The sequence below is a fragment of the Nicotiana sylvestris genome, chromosome 9, assembly GCF_000393655.2.
Source record: "Nicotiana sylvestris chromosome 9, ASM39365v2, whole genome shotgun sequence".
Classification (NCBI taxonomy): Eukaryota; Viridiplantae; Streptophyta; class Magnoliopsida; order Solanales; family Solanaceae; genus Nicotiana; species Nicotiana sylvestris.
The window spans coordinates 190,357,978-190,375,592 of record NC_091065.1 but is presented as its reverse complement, the minus strand read 5'-3'; the positions used below and the strand labels follow the sequence as shown (position 1 = coordinate 190,375,592).

General features: G+C 35.8%; 1 protein-coding gene across 1 annotated transcript; it reads left to right on the top strand.

Annotated features, from left to right (window-relative positions):
* The first annotated feature begins 1,121 nt into the window (after positions 1–1,121).
* On the top strand, positions 1,122–9,973 carry LOC104213785 (cellulose synthase-like protein G2). Its single transcript, XM_009763327.2, has 8 exons — positions 1,122–1,771; positions 2,929–3,033; positions 3,411–3,530; positions 5,896–6,108; positions 6,658–6,757; positions 7,450–7,631; positions 8,384–8,734; positions 9,356–9,973. The coding sequence occupies exons 1-8, from the start codon at positions 1,187–1,189 to the stop codon at positions 9,899–9,901; spliced, it is 2,202 nt and encodes a 733-aa protein (XP_009761629.1). The 5' UTR covers positions 1,122–1,186; the 3' UTR covers positions 9,902–9,973.
* Positions 9,974–17,615: the final 7,642 nt, after the last annotated feature.

The following is a 17,615-nucleotide window of genomic DNA, read 5'->3' as shown; positions in this document are numbered from 1 at the left end:
GAGGGGCTTGTTGATGCCTGGTCCAATTGTGCAGGGGCTTGTTGATGCATGTGAAACTTAGTTTGAGGAAGACATTGTTATGCGTCCGATTAAATTCTAACATTGATAGCAGAATAGATCGAGAATATCTCTCTATATATAAAATATTGTGAAGCTTTTTGGAAGAAATCGTCCGAATTTATTTAAAATGGAAAAAATTATAACATTTTAAAAGTAATTTTTAGGCTAGCTTAACTCAACATTTCCTTATCAACAAAGACAATAAAAAAGATAATGATTTGTAACATCATGCGGACATATCATAGTAATACCATAATTAATTGCATTACGTTTGGAGTGTCTGTCTATAAGTGGAGGGTAAGACGAGGGCCTATATAAGAAAAGGAAAAACTATACTATAGACAAACGTTTCTATAACAACATCCTTTTATAGCAACCATTCACTATAAAAGTCATGTTTTTCTCGAAATCAATTTTTATACTATGTTAAAGTCAAACTTCTTTATAACAGTACGATTTATTCTGATATTTTTTTACTGTTATAATGAAGTGTTGTTGTAAAGAATATATATTATAACGTAACATGAAAATCGGTCAGAAGATAAACTTGCCTTTTATAATAAATGACTGTTATATAAGGATGCTGTTATAAAGAGGTCTGATTGTATAATATATATTCTCTATAATAGTACCTACCTATACCAACCAAAAAATATCGAAACAAACAAAGTTGTTATAGAGAGGTTTGACAGTATATAGTCGCTCTAAAAAATAATAACCGAAAAACTATATAATATACTATTTTTTATAATAAATGACTGTTATATAGGGATGCTGTTATAGAGAGCACTGACTGTATAATATATGTCCTCTATAATAGTACTTCACTACAACAGTCAAAAAATATCGAAACAAACGAGACTGTTACAGAGAAGTTTGACATTATATACCCATTCTAAAAAATAATAATAGCCAAAAAATATATTTTTATATATTAATATATAATATACATATTTTATATATAATCAGTGTATATTGTTTGTATATTTAGCTAATGAATGTAATTATTTTTGGCCGACAAATCAAATATTTAACTTTTCCTATAAAAAACTGATTGGAGTCTGCTTTGAATCATCTTCTCCATTTTCAACACCTTCAACAAAGCCAGAATAAACTTTAAACCAAAATGGAAACTCTTCCTTTACAAGAGTGGAAAGTCCAAAAATATTCAGCCATAATCCACAGAATACACACTTTAATTCACTCAATCTTTATACTATCCATGTTCTACTATAGACTCATAATTAATCTCAACACAATTCCACTATCATTTTTCCCTTATTGGCTCATAATTTTTATTTCTGAATTACTTCTCTCTTTTCTTTGGCTCCTAAACTCGGCCCATATATGGACCCCAGTTAGTCGTTCTGTCTTTCCAGAACGACTTCCGCCGGAAGATGAACTTCCGGCGATAGACATTTTTGTCTGCACGGCGGATCCTAAAAAGGAACCGCCGTTAGGTGTTATGAACACTATTTTATCGGTTTTAGCACTTGATTATCCTATTGAAAAATTGTCAGTGTACCTTTCTGATGATGGTGGTTCTAATTTGACACTTTATGCTATTAATGAAACATGGAAATTTGCAGAATTTTGGGTTCCTTTTTGTAGGAAATATGGAATAAAAAAGACTTGCCCTGAGTTTTATTTTCAAGGAGATGATGAGATTAATAGCAGCAAGGAGTTCTTGAAAGAAAGAGAAAATATTCAGGTATTACCTTAATCCGCCATTATTTTGAGTTTAAGTTTTAAGTATTTTCCTGGCTTCTCTATTGCTGTATTTTTTTTCCTTCAAAATTGTTGTGGTTATGCTTTCCTTGAACCAACGGCGCTTATCGGAAACAACCTCACTACGTTTACAAGGTAATGATAAGGTCAACGTACACACTATCCTCGCTGAACCCTACTTATATATGAAACTACATTGAGTATGTTGTTGTTGTTAAGTATATAGGTAAACTTTTTGAGTAGTACAATTCCTCCATTTTTTTTTTTTGTGGTTATCTACGTGGTGTCTGGCAGGGGCGGATTTAGGGGCGGAAGGGTGTTCACCCGAACCCCCTTCGCCGAAAAATTACACTATATATGTAAGACAAAGTCTATTTTTTACCTCTATATATTATATTTTGAATTTTCTTAACACGACCCAAAAACATAGCTTAATGGTCAAGGGTTCTATTTCCACTAGCTACAATTTTTTTAACGGTTTCATATTTTTGAAACCCATTCTGCCTCCGCCACCGGTGTCTGGTACCCGCATTGGGGCCCACCTGAATTCGGATTCGCGCCAAGAAGTTTCACATTGGGGATTCCATATCCAGTGTTCGAACCTGATATTTCTGGTTAAGGATGAAGGAGTACTTACCACTCCACCGCACCCTTGTTCCATTCTATTTTATGTGGCATTTTATTAAGTGGTTGTTGTTATCTTTGGTTTGTCTCATTTACTCATGTTGTTATCGTTACATTTTGAACAATCTTTTAGAAATAATAGGTTTCTCAGGAAAGTAAAGTAGTAAAATTTTGACCTTTAATTTGGAGTTTACTAAATTGGAAACTTTACAATCAACTTTAGTAAAGTGTTGAAAAAAATAGCAGATTTTTGGAGATAGACATTTATATCCTCTCATTTGATTTTTAAACTGTGCATTTTTTACTCTATGAATTTTAGTTTCATTGATTTATTCAAGAATTTTTTTTATCCATTCTCTTTATTTATTTTGTATTACTTGTAGCATTTTCTTTATTCGCGATATCATTTTATTCCTTCAAAATCTGAAGGAGCTATATATATATATATATATTTTAAAAGATAAAGTTATGCGAATTAGATTTATATAATTTGATATTTAGCATCTACGTACGCAGAAAGATTATGAGAAATTTAAGATGCGATTGAAGAAAGCTCAAGAAAATGGAGGGACAGAGGATACGATATCCCATTTTGGTCCAAACCGTAATACCGTTATTGAGGTACAATTCTTTAATTTACTAAAAATTAACAGGAATGCCCATGAGATAAAAAATAATTTATTCGAAATATCACAATTATGTATGTTATATGCTTTTAGGGTGTACAATTGATATGTTATTTACCAAATCTCTAGCTTTAAAATGAATAAAACTTACTTGATATGATACATCAATTACTAGTAATACTATTTTCTCATTTTGCATATGTAATTTAAGTTTTTATTCTCTTTTTGTTTTATAAGAAAATTTGTATATAGAATCCAATATATAGTACAAGGTTGTATTATACGAAATCAAATTGTTGGATGTGGAATTAATATCACGTTTTTTCTTTTATATTTTATTAACACAAATTTGCCTATTTTAATTTCTTGCAGATAATAGGCCAGAGAGGTAAAAATAATAGAAAAATTAAAATACCTTTGCTTGTATATGTTTCAAGGGAGAAAAATTCTGCTCATCCTCACCATTTCAAAGCAGGAGCCCTCAATGTTCTGGTACTCTCTTTTACCTTTCCATAAATAGCTACTCCCTCCATTTTAATTTATGCGTCTTACATTTATTTTTAGTCTCTCTCTATATCTATGAATATATATTTTTTATTTTATTTTATTTTACCCTTTATGATATTCGTTTATAGAATGATATGACACGTTCAAGATCACAAGATTCAAGAACCCTCTCTACTCCTTACAACATCCCAAATTAGTTGCTATATTTCGTTTCTCGAGAGTCAATTTGACTAATCTTCGAAGTTAAATTGGATTAGATCAACTCAATATTTTATATTAAAATTTAAAAATTCAAAAACTATTCGAAAGTACGACAAATTGTAGTTGTTTTCATATTAATATGATGAAAAAATATATTTTTGTGATGACCTTGTGTTGCAAGCAAATTCAGTGTTCCGAGGCCTAAAAAACCTCCTTTTTACCTCACCTCGATTTACATGCGTGGTCCGGACCTATATCCGGAAAGCCTTATATGTGAAAATATGAGAAATAGAAATTTCTAGAGTTAAAATTTGATTTTGGTTGACTTTGGTCAATATTTTGAGCAAACGATCCGGATCCGTGTTCCGACGATTCCGAGAGGTCCGCAGTAAAATATGGGACTTAGGCGTATGCCCGAAAATGAATTCTGAGATCCCAAGCCTTAGAAATCAATTTTTGAAAGAAATTGTTTTGCTGAATTATCTAAGAAATAAAGAAAAGAATTAATGTTTGAAACTATTGGTATCGGGCACGTATTTTGGTTCCGGAGCCCGGTACAAACTTGTTATAGTATTTAAATGATAACTGTGAAACTTGGTGGAAAATGGAGTTTATTTGACGTGATTTGGACTTCCGGTTGAAGAGTTATGAACTTTAAGTGTTCTTGATGAAAATGATGAGTTTTGAGGTTTAATTTATGGTTTTACATGTTATTTTCATGATTTGATTGCACGAGCAAGTCCATGTGATGTTTTTAGGTTGGTGTACATGTTTGATTTGGAGCCCCGAGGGCTCGGATGAGTTTCGGATAGGTTCCGGGATGTTTTTGACTTAGAGCATAGCTGTTGCAGGTTCAGAGAAGTTGCAGGTCTCTGAACCCAGCTGTGCGGTCCGCAGTGGTTTCTTGCGGCCACGGTGGGGGTTTCGCGACGGCGGAGGGAACTATGCGGTCCGCGGTGGGGCAAGGCTTCCCTGTGCGGTCGCAAGGACTGCGGTCGCACAAGGAAGCCTTGCCCCACCGCGGACCGCATAGTTCCCTCCGCGGTCGCGAAGTCCCCACCGCGGTCGCGAAGTCCCCACCGCGGCCGCAAGAAACCACTGCGGACCGCACAGCTGGGTTCAGAGACCTGCAACTTCTCTGAACCTGCAACAGCTATGCTCTAAGTCAAAAACATCCCGGAACCTATCCGAAACTCACCCGAGCTCTCGAGGCTCCAAACCAACACATGCAAACCAACCTAAAAATATCATACGGACTTGCTTGTGCAATCAAATCATGAAAATAACATGTAAAACCATGAATTAAACCTCAAAACTCATCATTTTCATCAAGAACACTTAAAGTTCATAACTCTTCAACCGGAAGTCCAAATCACGTCAAATAAGCTCCATTTTCCACCAAATTTCACAGTTATCATTTAAATACTATAAATTTTTTATACCGGGCTCCGGAATCAAAATACGGGCCCGATACCAATGGTTTCAAATATTAATTCTTTTCTTTATTTCTTAGATAATTCAGTAAAACAATTTCTTTTAAAAATTGATTTCTAAGGCTTGGGACCCCGGAATTCATTTTCGGGCATACGTCCAAGTCCCATATTTTACTCTCCCGGGATCGTCGAAACACGGATCCGGGTCCGTTTACTCAAAATGTTGACCAAAGTCAACCATAATCAAATTTTAACTCTACAAAATTTCTATTTCTCATATTTTCACATAAAAGGCTTTCCGGATATAGGTCTGGACCACGCATACAAATCGAGGTGAGGTAAAAAGGAGGTTTTTTAGGCCTCAGAATACTGAATTTGCTTGCAGCACAAGTGATGACCTTTTGAGTCAATACAATTTTAAAATATTAGTCAAAGTTCACATAGTTTGACTCTCGAGAAGCAAGACATGACAACTAAATTTGGGACGGAGTAAGTACATTCTTAAACGTCCTGCTCTGTCAAACTAAGACACATAAAATAAAATGGGGAGTACATTCTTAAACGTTGTGCTCTTTCAAACTAAGACACATAAAATAAAACAGAGAGAGTGCATCTTTTCTTCTTCTTCGCGTACTCTAAGTATTAACTCGTTTTATTATTATTATTTTTTAGTTTGTTAAATATGATTAAGAGTAATTAGTGATATTTTTTTGCAGCTTAGAGTATCTGGAATTATAAGCAATTCTCCTTACATACTAATATTGGATTGTGATATGCACTCAAATGATCCATCTTCAGCTCGACAAGCAATGTGTTTCCACCTTGATCCCAAAATCTCTCCTTCACTTGCATTTGTTCAATTTCCTCAAAGATTTCACAATGTCAGCAAGAATGATATTTATGATTCTGCCTTGAGAGCAATTTTTGTGGTAAGCTTTTTATATCCATATGTTTATTTTCTTTTTTATAACCGTGATGTCCAAGCCGGTTCATACATACTCGACTAATTCAACGAGATATCTGTTTCCATATGTCTTATATAGACAGGTAAAACAGGTAAATACTTGCTCATATTGGGTGTTCGTATCAAATCATACAAATTTATTATAGTTAAATGATCAATTAAGGCGAGAATGTATATTAAAAAGGGTAGCCCGATGCACTAAGATCCTGATATGCGCGGTGTTCGGGGAAGGGCCGAACCACAGGGATCTATTGTATGCAGCCTTATCCTGCATTTTTGCAAGAGGCTGTTTTCACGGCTCAAACCCCTGACTTCTTGGTCACATGACAACAATTTTAACAGTTACGCCAAGACTCCCTTTAAAGCGAGAATGTGTATTAATTAATTACAATTTATTAATAATTATATTTGTGAAAGCGTATATCATGTATTTATTGAATTGATACAAATATTCGATACGAGTAAATTCTTACCGGCAAACACTTGTTTATAACTAAGGTTTTGATGTTATTAGGTCAAGTGGCCAGGGATGGATGGGCTTATAGGACCTATGTTGTCTGGTACATGCTTCTATATGAAGAGGAAGGCTCTATATGGGACTGGTATACACAAAGGTATATTACTCAACTATTAAAACGTTTGTAATGCTTATTTATAAAATCAGTTTCACCACTTAATTAAAAATAAATTTTAGTACTTAAAGAAATTTAAAATTAGCCTGATTTACAACTACTAATTGAAAATTAGCTACTATTTTAAAATTAATCGAAATTTAGCCACTTTTCATACGATAATAAAATTTGGACAAAAATACCATAAGTTAAAATCCAAAAAAATTCCAACATATTATGTTGGAATTCAGACTTTTTACATATGGAATTCCAACATAATGTGTTGGAATTCAAAATACCCTGTATGTGAATTACAACATAATACGTTAGGATTTTAAACTTTTACAAGTTAAACTCCAGTATAATATGTTGGAATTCGCTTAGAAGGTATCTTTGAGGTTTGAACTCCGGTACAATGTGCTAGAGCTTTACATCCAAGACTTTCAAAATTCAGCATATTATGCTAGATTTTTTTCGTGTTTGCTAAGGGTATTTTTGTCAAGATTTTATCTCCGCATAAAATAGTGGATAATTTTCAATTACCAGTCTGAAACTGGCTAGCCCGTGCTATTTTGACACTATTTACAATCAATTAATCCAAACGGGCTCTAATTCTTGGCCATTTGTCCCTTAAAAAGAATTTCTCCAATATACATGGATATTCACTAATCACATTTCTTGAACTTTTTTATCAGACATGGATATTAGTGGGCTGAAGAAGTGTTTTGGTTCCTCAAATGAGTTCCTAAATAATCTTACAAGCACTAATCACAAGCAAAATGGCAGTGGCATCAAAGAATTTGCTGACAATAAAATTCAAGAAGCAAAAGTTTTAGCCTCTTGCACCTATGAGCAGGATTCACAATGGGGAAACCAGGCAAGTTAATAATCACATTAATGCTAAAAACCAATTATATGCAATTTAGAAGTGGCAAATATGTAGACTGGTTCAACTTGGGCGGGTCAAAATTGATTAAGTCGATAAATAAATTGTGATTCAACTCGTTCAAAGTTTGCTTGGGTCAAAATGGTTGAAACAATGAGTCATAAGCCAATCTGTTCAATTTAACCCAATCTCTCTTGCTTTTTTGTTTTCTTCTTGAAAAAAGAATGTGAAAGCTAATGTATTTTTCTTAAATTATTAGTTTAAGTTCTTCATAATTCAATCTTCCAAGTTTGCTTTTTATTTTGGGTTTGAGTTGCATTTTGACATATTGGGTTCCACTATTTTGACCCATTTGACCTAATAATATGATGTGTCATTTTGAGTTCAACCCATTGGGTCAAGTCAACAAACTGGTTATGATCCAATATGTTTAAACTTGGACAGGTTAAGTGAATTACTTAAAAAAAAAATAGACTGATTTTCATTGGGATCTTTATATAAATAGCCGTCCGGGTTCAGTGTTTACTTTTCAAGCCGATATACATAGATTATACAATGATTATGCAAATACAATATATAGATTATACATAGATTATATATTCGCCGCCTACTTTTAGTTTAAGCGGTTGAGTGAGCCGGCTATTTAGATTAATTCTTCATTTTAACTTTGCCCCATCTAGTATAACCTAATTCTTTGAGCTATCATATTTGTGCTAACATTGAATATTGGCTTCATTATATAGATAGGATTCTTGTACCATTCAGTGGTGGAAGACTACTTCACAGGTTTTATTTTGCATTGCAAAGGCTGGAAGTCTGTCTTTTATAACCCTACAAGGCCAGCATTTTTAGGCAGTGCAACAACAAATTTGAATGACACATTAATTCAAGGCACAAGATGGAATTCTGGACTAATTGAAGTTTTATTCTCAAGATTTTGCCCCCTAATTTATGGCTTGATCTCAAGAATGCCTCTTCTTGAATGCATGTGTTATGCTTACCTTGCATCTCAGCCTCTCTATTGCTTCCCAGCTTGGTTTTTAGCTATCATTCCTCAGCTTTGTCTCCTAAATGGCATTCCCATTTACCCTAAGGTAAAATACAATGCTCCCACTATTTCATTTTATATGGCATTCTTTATTTTTCGAATCATTACGCAAAAAGTCGGTTGGATTCGATGTTTGCTTTTTCTTGCCGATATACATAGATTATACATTAATTCTACACAATTATATATGTTATACCTGGATTATACATATATTATATATCATTTGGTTATTTTAGTTTAAGCAGTCGGGTGATCGGCTATTTAAGTTAATGCTTCTTCATTTGTTAGTGTTGTTTAAAAGGAATTACATTTTTCTATATTGAGCACTCTATAACTGTAAACGTTCCATTTTGGCTACCATGCTTTTATAGCCCATATTAATGTTGTGACATAAAGGGGAGTCTTGGTGTAACTGGTAAAGTCGCTGTCATGTGACGAAGAGGTTACAGGTTCGAGCCGTGAAAACAGCTTCTTGCAGAAATGCAGGGTAAGGCTGCGAGCGTACAATAGACCCTTATGGTTCGGCCCTTTCCCGGACCCCGCGCATAGCGAGAGTTTCAGTCAAACACCGCCATATCAAATGAAACGAAGGAAATATAAACTTTAATTGCTCAAGACTTAAACTCTTAAAGATAGACTTTGACTGAAACTATATCAATTTTCACAGGTCTCAAGTCCATGGTTTATGGTATATTCTTTTCTTTTCTTGTCAACACTTGGAAAATACTTATGGGAAGTTGTCCAAACTGGAGGAACAATGAGAACATGGTGGAATGAATGGAGGGTATGGATGATAAAGTCAATAACAGCTTATTTCTATGGAAGTTTAGATGCAATCTTGAAACTATTTGGCTTTAGAAAAGCAAGTTTCTTACCAACAAATAAAGTTGTTGATAATGACCAATTGAAGAGATATCAAAAGGGAATTTATGATTTTCAAGCATCTAAAATGTTAATTGTCCCTTTGGTTACATTAGTCACATTGAATATGGTCTCATTTGTTTTGGGAAGTGCAAAAGTGATATTTGAAGGCAGATTGAGTGATTTGTTTGGCCAAGTTTTCCTATCATTTTTCATTTTGGTAGTGAATTATCCTATAATTGAAGGGATGATATTTAGGAAAGACAAAGGAAGTATTCCATGTTCAGTGACTTTATTGTCTATTTTGTTTTGTATTTTACTCTTGTTTATTGGATCTATTTTTGTAATGTAACTTAATAGGATGAAGCTGATGTATCATGATATATTTAGCTTAAAATAGGGACTAAGATTATTTTGATCTCCATTTTCCCTTTTTGTCTTATGTTCTTGGAAATATTACTGCTTATTTTTACTAGATTATACACTATGGGGTCGTTTGGTTGGAAAGAATTTATTCCGGAATTAGTTATTTCAGTTTTACATGGGGATAAAAAATATTACAATTTCGGGATAACTAGTCTTAGGATTAATTATACCGCAATTTTCTACCAACCAAATATGAGATAAACTCTTCTTAAATTTAGTCCTAGGATTAATTATTCCTTATCCCTCTGTCACGACCCAAACCGATGGGCTGCGACGGATGCCCGAGTCTTACCTGTCAAACACCCCTAAGCATGCGTCTAAGATATAAACCTGAATAATATCTGCTAAATTACAAGAATGATATACATGAAGGAAATCTGCCCAAAAAGGCATACATACATATACGTGCAACATACGTAGGGCGAGCCGACAAGGCTACTATAGACAACTATATACCTCAAAACTGGAAGCCGGCAAGGCCACATACAACCCAACTAGACATACTGTCTACAGACCTCTAATAGAAATATAACTGTACAAAGACGGGACTGAGCCACGCCATACCCATATATATATATATACACACACAAAAACATATCGTACCAAAATCAAAAGCAACTCCGGATCAAGTGGAGCACGCCAACTCTCGCTGATCAAGGATCCTAAGAAGAGGGACCATTGTTGCGACCAAAAACACTTACGCAAGTGCACGTGATCGTCAAGTAATAGAGTAGTGAGTAGAGTATCGTTCCCATGAAGACTTATGATTAACTATTGACTAATTCAAACTCAATTAATTTGTCTATCCAAGAGGTTTTTCACAAAATAGAGATGTAATTATTTTACTACCTAAACTACCAAGCAATAATCTAACTAGAGCAATTAACCAAACAAATAACAATTTCGAGTAATAAACAGTAGGAGAGGATATTCCAGGGTCACAGGCTAGTTAACAATCGTGTTATGTTCTTAGTTAAAATGACTAATCGATTTACCTGGATTGTTAATTGACAGGGTTAATATTACTCATAAGAATATGTCGAGTTCTTACTCGCCTATTCAAGTTAACTCAATGCCTATATGTCTATGGAATTAAGATTAACAAGAATACATTTACAATTCCTGTATTTCAACCAAGCAAGGCAATTGAGTATATGTCTATCCCAATTGCTAATCCGTTCCCCGAGGCCCGGGTTCAAGAACTTGCGCTATTTAATTCTATATGCAAAGTTCCCACTTTCAAGTTCAACTAAAGATTCGTAGATAGTATTTCACTGTTAGTTACTCAGCAAAATAATTAAAAGCAGAATTAAATAAACAACCCAATATGATAAACCAACTTTGTCAAATTGAACTTCAAACAACAACATTCATGTTTCACCTATGACCCTAGAACAATGGGTTTTAGCTACTCATGCTAGTGTTCATCACAAATAGATTCAATTTCATCCCAAATAGCAAAAACCAAGAGAAGAAAAGAAGATCTTGATGGTCAAATCTCCTCCTTGCCTCTTGTCTCTCTATTTCTTGCACTAGACTATGAAAAACCTCCTCCCTCTTCCTTGGGCGAGCTTGACTTTATATAGGTTAAGTGAGTTTTCCTCCAGATTTCCAATTCTGCCCCTAAATAACTCTTCCCGGATTTTGGATTAGTGCGACCACACATCTGGACGCGCATCTGGCCGTGCTAATTGGCTGAGATTCTGTCATGGACGCGCTAAAAGTAGCGTGGTCGCTCACCTGGGCGCGCATGTCCAGTTATGTGTTTCATCACTTCTGTTCCTCGTCTTCAAGCGTACTCAGCTCTGAGGGGTCTTTCTTGCTCCAAAATGGTTCCAATCACAACTGTTTAATGCATCACCTAGGCTCCTCATCCTGCAATATATACAATTCACAATTAGAGCCTATTTTTCATCAATTAACCATATTATGATATTGGAATATAATCAAGTGGGAGCATAAACAATCGCCAAATTACCTAGATTTAACCTATTATCAACACCCCACACTTTCTTCATTGCTAGTCCTCGAGCAATCAAACTATACATTCTAAAGGTTCCTTCACTCAACCATTTCACCTAATGCCCTACACCCAGAACAATTTACATACATTACGCCTAGCAGTGAACAATCCTAGCCTCAAAAGTCGACTCTTCAAGTGCCATGCAATATTCATACTTCCTCAACGTACTCTACACAGAAGTCAAGACTTGCTTTTCCATCACGAATCATATGCCCTCACAATCACATCAACGAAAATTGAATTCAATCCACACATTCGCATCATATGCTCACATATATCAAAGAAATCACTCACCTTCACAAAAGAAGTCACATGTATGCAATTGGTACCATAAGCTTGCCCTCAATATAAATCTCTACTAATGTAGGCCTGCTCGACCCAAAATCAATTAGGACTTTTTCCTGGTTGTAATGTGGGCTAAGGGATGGGTAGGATATATTTCGGAATATGGACTAACCCTCCTAAGCACTTTAACACATCACATGAGCAACTTTAGCGCAAATTCTTCAACCCACTTAACTTCCATAAACAATATCACCCTACAAATACTCCCTTCTTCTTTAAGCACTATATTAATTCATACCCATTAGCTGGAACAAGACACAATGTATTCCTCTTTTTTTTTTCCAGTTTATTCTTCTTTTCTCTCAATTTTCGCTAGTGGTGTATTAGTTTACAAAACAAGTGCACTTTTCTTCCTTTTATTGGTTCCACTCAAAAGCCACCCCACACTTAGTTCCTTCTTACTTCTTTTAACGCTTATATCACAATTAAAGTGCTTTAAGAGGTAAAATGATCAAAATAATGTCAATTAAGAACAAAAAGGGTATATGCTCGTAATGCGGGTGCCAAACAAAAGTCCATAGGCTCAAAAGGGTTAACTAGGGACAAATTTTATTTGTGACAAGCAATTAAGCTCAAAAAGATCAAAGAAAGCCTAAAATCATTTTTCAAACTGAGCATCACCTAAAATTCCGCTTCAACTCACATACCGGGCAAGTTCTAGACACAAGTACAATACATGGACTACACAAAAACCTCACCACACATGGCATAAGACTCATTCCAGATTAGCTCATCAAGACGCTCCATTATGAGCATTCAATTCAACAACAAACATATAAATTAAGGCACTTTAGTGAGATTCAAAAAATAAGACTAAGCGTTAGACTCTAGGGTCTATTGTGTTCAGGCGTGTCAACGCTATGGGTTATCTTTTGATTCTCTAGCTCGTAGCCCATTAACCTAATCTACAAAATAAAAAGAAAACTACCTATACCCGGTTCAAGTTAAACCCTTGGAAAAGAACCATGGCCTAAAGAAAAACCAAGGGGGAATTGCTACACTATCTAAGAAAAAAAAATAAAAAAAAATCTTTTTGGTGTTTTCTCTAGACTAACTTCCCTCAAAAAAATTGTCTACAGGATCCGTCATCAGGAGGAGTCTACATATTTTCCCCTGTCAAACATATACCCGAGTCCTACCTGTCAAACACCCCTAAGCATGCGTCTAAGATATAAACCTGAATAACATCTGCTAAATTACGAGAATAATATACATGAAGGAAATCTGCCCAAAAAGGCATACATACATATACGTGCAACATATGTAGGGCGAGCCGACAAGACTGCTATAGACAACTATATACCTCAAACTAGAAGCCGGCAAAGCCACATACAACCCAACTAGACATATTGTCTACAGACCTCTAATAGAAATATAACTGTACAAAGACGGGACTGAGCCATGCCATACCCATATATATATACATACACACACACACACACACACACAAACATATCGTACCAAAATTAAAAGCAACAGTGGAGCACGCCAACTCTCGCTGATCAAGGATCCTAAGAAGAGGGACCGTCAACTTGCCTACCTGCACCTGCGGGTATGAAATGCAGCCCCCGTGAAATAGGAAGTTAGTACGAAAAATGTACTGAGTATGTAAGGTATGAAAATCAGTACGTAAAAGACATAGATGAAATATAGAATAAAGAAATCCATCTGTAAATCTGAATAACTTTGTGAATTCTGAAACATTTATAATGTCATGCAGGTGCGTATAAATATCGTGCCATGCATAGGTATGAGTGTACAAATATCATCAAGCCACTGAGGGAATTCCATCATATTGTCTCGGCCACTGTAGGCAACATCATCAACATATACCAACTGATCAGGTGGTGATGCGTACATAACACCGTAACCTTTTTTCCATATTCCGTATACATAAATATATACATATAAATATGCGTATATAACACTGTCTAGTCACGGGTCAATGTACATGCATGCATGAAAATATGTTAAAATATCTCAATATTCTTTTCGAATAAACTTTATCAACTGCATATTATTTTGAGACCCATGAATAGAAGATATAACAATATGTCACATGGGGAATCAAGAATAAAGAGACCTCAGGTATTTCTATGAATAGAGTCGTTTATAAAAACTGTGCGTTTGCTCATTTCTTCTGTATAACTTGGACCATGCCAAAAGGAAAGAAGGGATGACCTTAACATACCTGGAGTAGGGAAAACTCCGTATAATATTCCATTGGAAACCTTCGTGGATTGAACTAAGAACCCCAAAAATCGGATTGAATTTTATTTCGGTTCTTGAAGTCTTGAACGGATTAAGCTTCTGCTTTTTTAAATTTTTGAACAAAATTAGCTTATGCTTTTTGAAATTTTGAACGAAATTAGCTTCTGCTTCTTTGAAGGTTTTTGGAACAAATTAAGTTTCTTATCCTTGAAGACATTGGACTAGGAAAAATGGGGTAGTATGTCTCTTGGTTTGGATTTTCACGTTTTTGGTTCTATTTTTGTCCAAAATGAATGGAACAAGACCATTGTTCTTATTCAATTCCAATAAAACCTAGATAGCCACCTAGGACTACATGACTACTTAGTCATTTCTAGATTTGTGGCTTCTTGCCACGTTTTAGGTATATAATTTATTAATTTTTATCCACTTATTAGTTAACTAGGTAATGTCCCGTTACCCGGTAGTTAACCAATTACCCGTAAATTAAAAATATCTCAAATTACCTAAAAATTCTACTCATTTTTAATATACTTTAGACATCATATTATCACGGCCATATGGTACCTTGTATAGTACTAGTCCATAATTATCGAGTATTATTGCTCGACCCGTATTTTATCCCAAATTGGCCACTTTCAACGAAACTTGATTTCTTTAATTCGTGTACCCTTTATCCTTCATGACACTTATTTCTAGCTTGTTATAATTAGCATAAATACATTAACCTCAAGATAATCTCACCCCCAGTCTGCATCAATTAACTGAAGATGAAACTTTTAGCGTACGAAAGCGCGAGATGTAACATCCTTCTCCCCTTAGAAACATTCGTCCTCGAATATTTAACTCTCCGGTATCTGTATAACCTTGGCAGAGTCGCCTTTGTAACAATACTACTACCAACTCTCCATGTAGAAGTTTAATAATCCAATGCCATACAGGACCACAATTATTAATAATGACGATGGCCTCACACGACCAATAACAATAGCTAACACAAGAATTCGTATACGTACCTTGAGGTTATGACATCTCAGTCGGACCCTTCTCCGGAGGAGGAAATAAGTAGGGATATCTAAACTTCATGTCTTCCTCGGCCTCTTAAGTCATTTCTTCCACATTTTTGTTCCTCCAAAGTACTTTCACGGAGGCTACCTCCTTATTCCATAGCTTGCGAATTTGTCGTTCTAGGATGGCAACCGAAATTTTCTCGTATGACAAGTCCTTTGTAATCTGTACATCATCCGTGGGCACCAGTCGGGCAGGATCACCAATGCACTTCCGTAACATAGATACGTGAAAAATCGGATGGACAAACTCCAATTCCGAGGGTAATTCTAACTCATAAGCTACTTGGCCCACTCTCCGAATGATCCTATAAGGCCCAATATATCGTGGGTTAAGTCTGCCTTTCTTGCCAAACCTCATCACACCCTTCATAGGTGACACCTTTAAGAATACCCAGTCATCAACCCCGAACTCTAAATCTCGTCGCCGCACGTCCGAATATGACTTCTGATGACTCTGAGCTATCAATAGTCGATCTCGAATCAGCTTTACTTTTTCTATGGCTTGCTGAACCAGGTCTGGCCCATGTAATCCAGATTTTTCAACATCGAACCACCCTATAAGCGACCTACACTTCTGCCCGTAAAGAGCTTCGTATGGAGCCATCTGAATACTAGAATGACAGCTATTATTATATGCGAACTCAATAAGCGACAGATGATCATCCCATCCACCTTTGAAGTCTATTACACAAGCTCGTAACATATCCTCCAGTGTCTGAATAGTATGCTCAGTCTGTCCGTCTTTCTGGGGATGAAATGATGTACTAAGACTTACTTGAGTCCCCAATCCCTTTTGGAAGGACCTCCAGAATTAGCTGTAAATTGAGCTCCTCTATCCGAGATAATAGATATAGGGACACGATGCAGTCGTACTATCTCCTTAATATAAAGCCTTGCATAATCCTCTAAGGAATATATTGTTCTAACGGGCAGAAAATAGGTTGACTTTGTAAGCCTATCAATAATCACCCATATCGAATCGAACTTACGCTAGGTACGAGGTAAGCCTACGATGGAATCCATATTGATTACTTCCCATTTCCAAGTCGGAACATCCATAGCTTGCAATGATCCACCGGGTTTTTTATGCTCAATCTTAACCTGTTGACAGTTAGGACACTGAGCAACAAACTCTACTATATCATTTTTTATTCCGTCCCACCAATATACTTTCCTGATATCATGATACATCTTTGTTGCTCTTGGATGGATAGAATAACGAGAATAGTGAGTTTCTCCCATAACCTGCCGATGCAGCCCTGCAACATTAGGCATACACAATCGCCCTCGATATATGAGGACCCCATATTCTGCAATTTCAAATGGTGTCTTCTCCTTATGAAGGGTGGTATCCCTATAATGAACTAACACATGATCCTCGTACTGGCATTCCTTTACTTTAGTTACTAAAGAGGATGTTGTCGTATCCTGAATAGTAATTCCGATATCACCTGAGTCCAGTAACCGAACTCTAAGACTAGCTAGCTGATGAACCTCATGGGCTATTCCCCTCTTTTCTGGCTGTAATACGACAGGCTACCCACAGATCTACGACTGAGGGAGTCGGCTACTACGTTCGCCTTCCCCGGATGGTATAAAATATCAATGTCATAGTCGTTAAGTAGCTCCAACCATCTCCTTTGATGTAGATTCAATTCCTTTTGCTTGAAGATGTACTGGAGGCTCTTATGATCTGTATAGATATCAACATGAATGCCATACAAGTAGTGCCTCCACATCTTTAGTGCATGAATCATCGCGACTAACTCTAAATCGTGGGTTGGGTAGTTCTTCTCGTGCTTTCTTAGTTGTATAGAAGCATAAGCCACAACCAACCTTACCATGCTGCATCAACACACAACCTAATCCAACGCCTGAAGCGTCACAATAGATAAAATAACCATTGGTCCCTTTTGGGAGTGTTAGAACCTGTGCTGAAGTTAATCTGTCCTTTAATGCCTGGAAACTCTATTCGCAAGCATCAGTCCATT

Excerpts from the sequence above, each read along its gene's own strand:
- LOC104213785 (XM_009763327.2), top strand. The coding sequence starts at position 1,187 with ATGGAAACTCTTCCTTTACAAGAGTGGAAAGTCCAAAAATATTCAGCC. Across the intron at positions 3,034-3,410 it reads ACCGTAATACCGTTATTGAG|ATAATAGGCCAGAGAGGTAA; the intron begins GTACAATTCTTT and ends AATTTCTTGCAG. Across the intron at positions 6,109-6,657 it reads CCTTGAGAGCAATTTTTGTG|GTCAAGTGGCCAGGGATGGA; the intron begins GTAAGCTTTTTA and ends TGATGTTATTAG.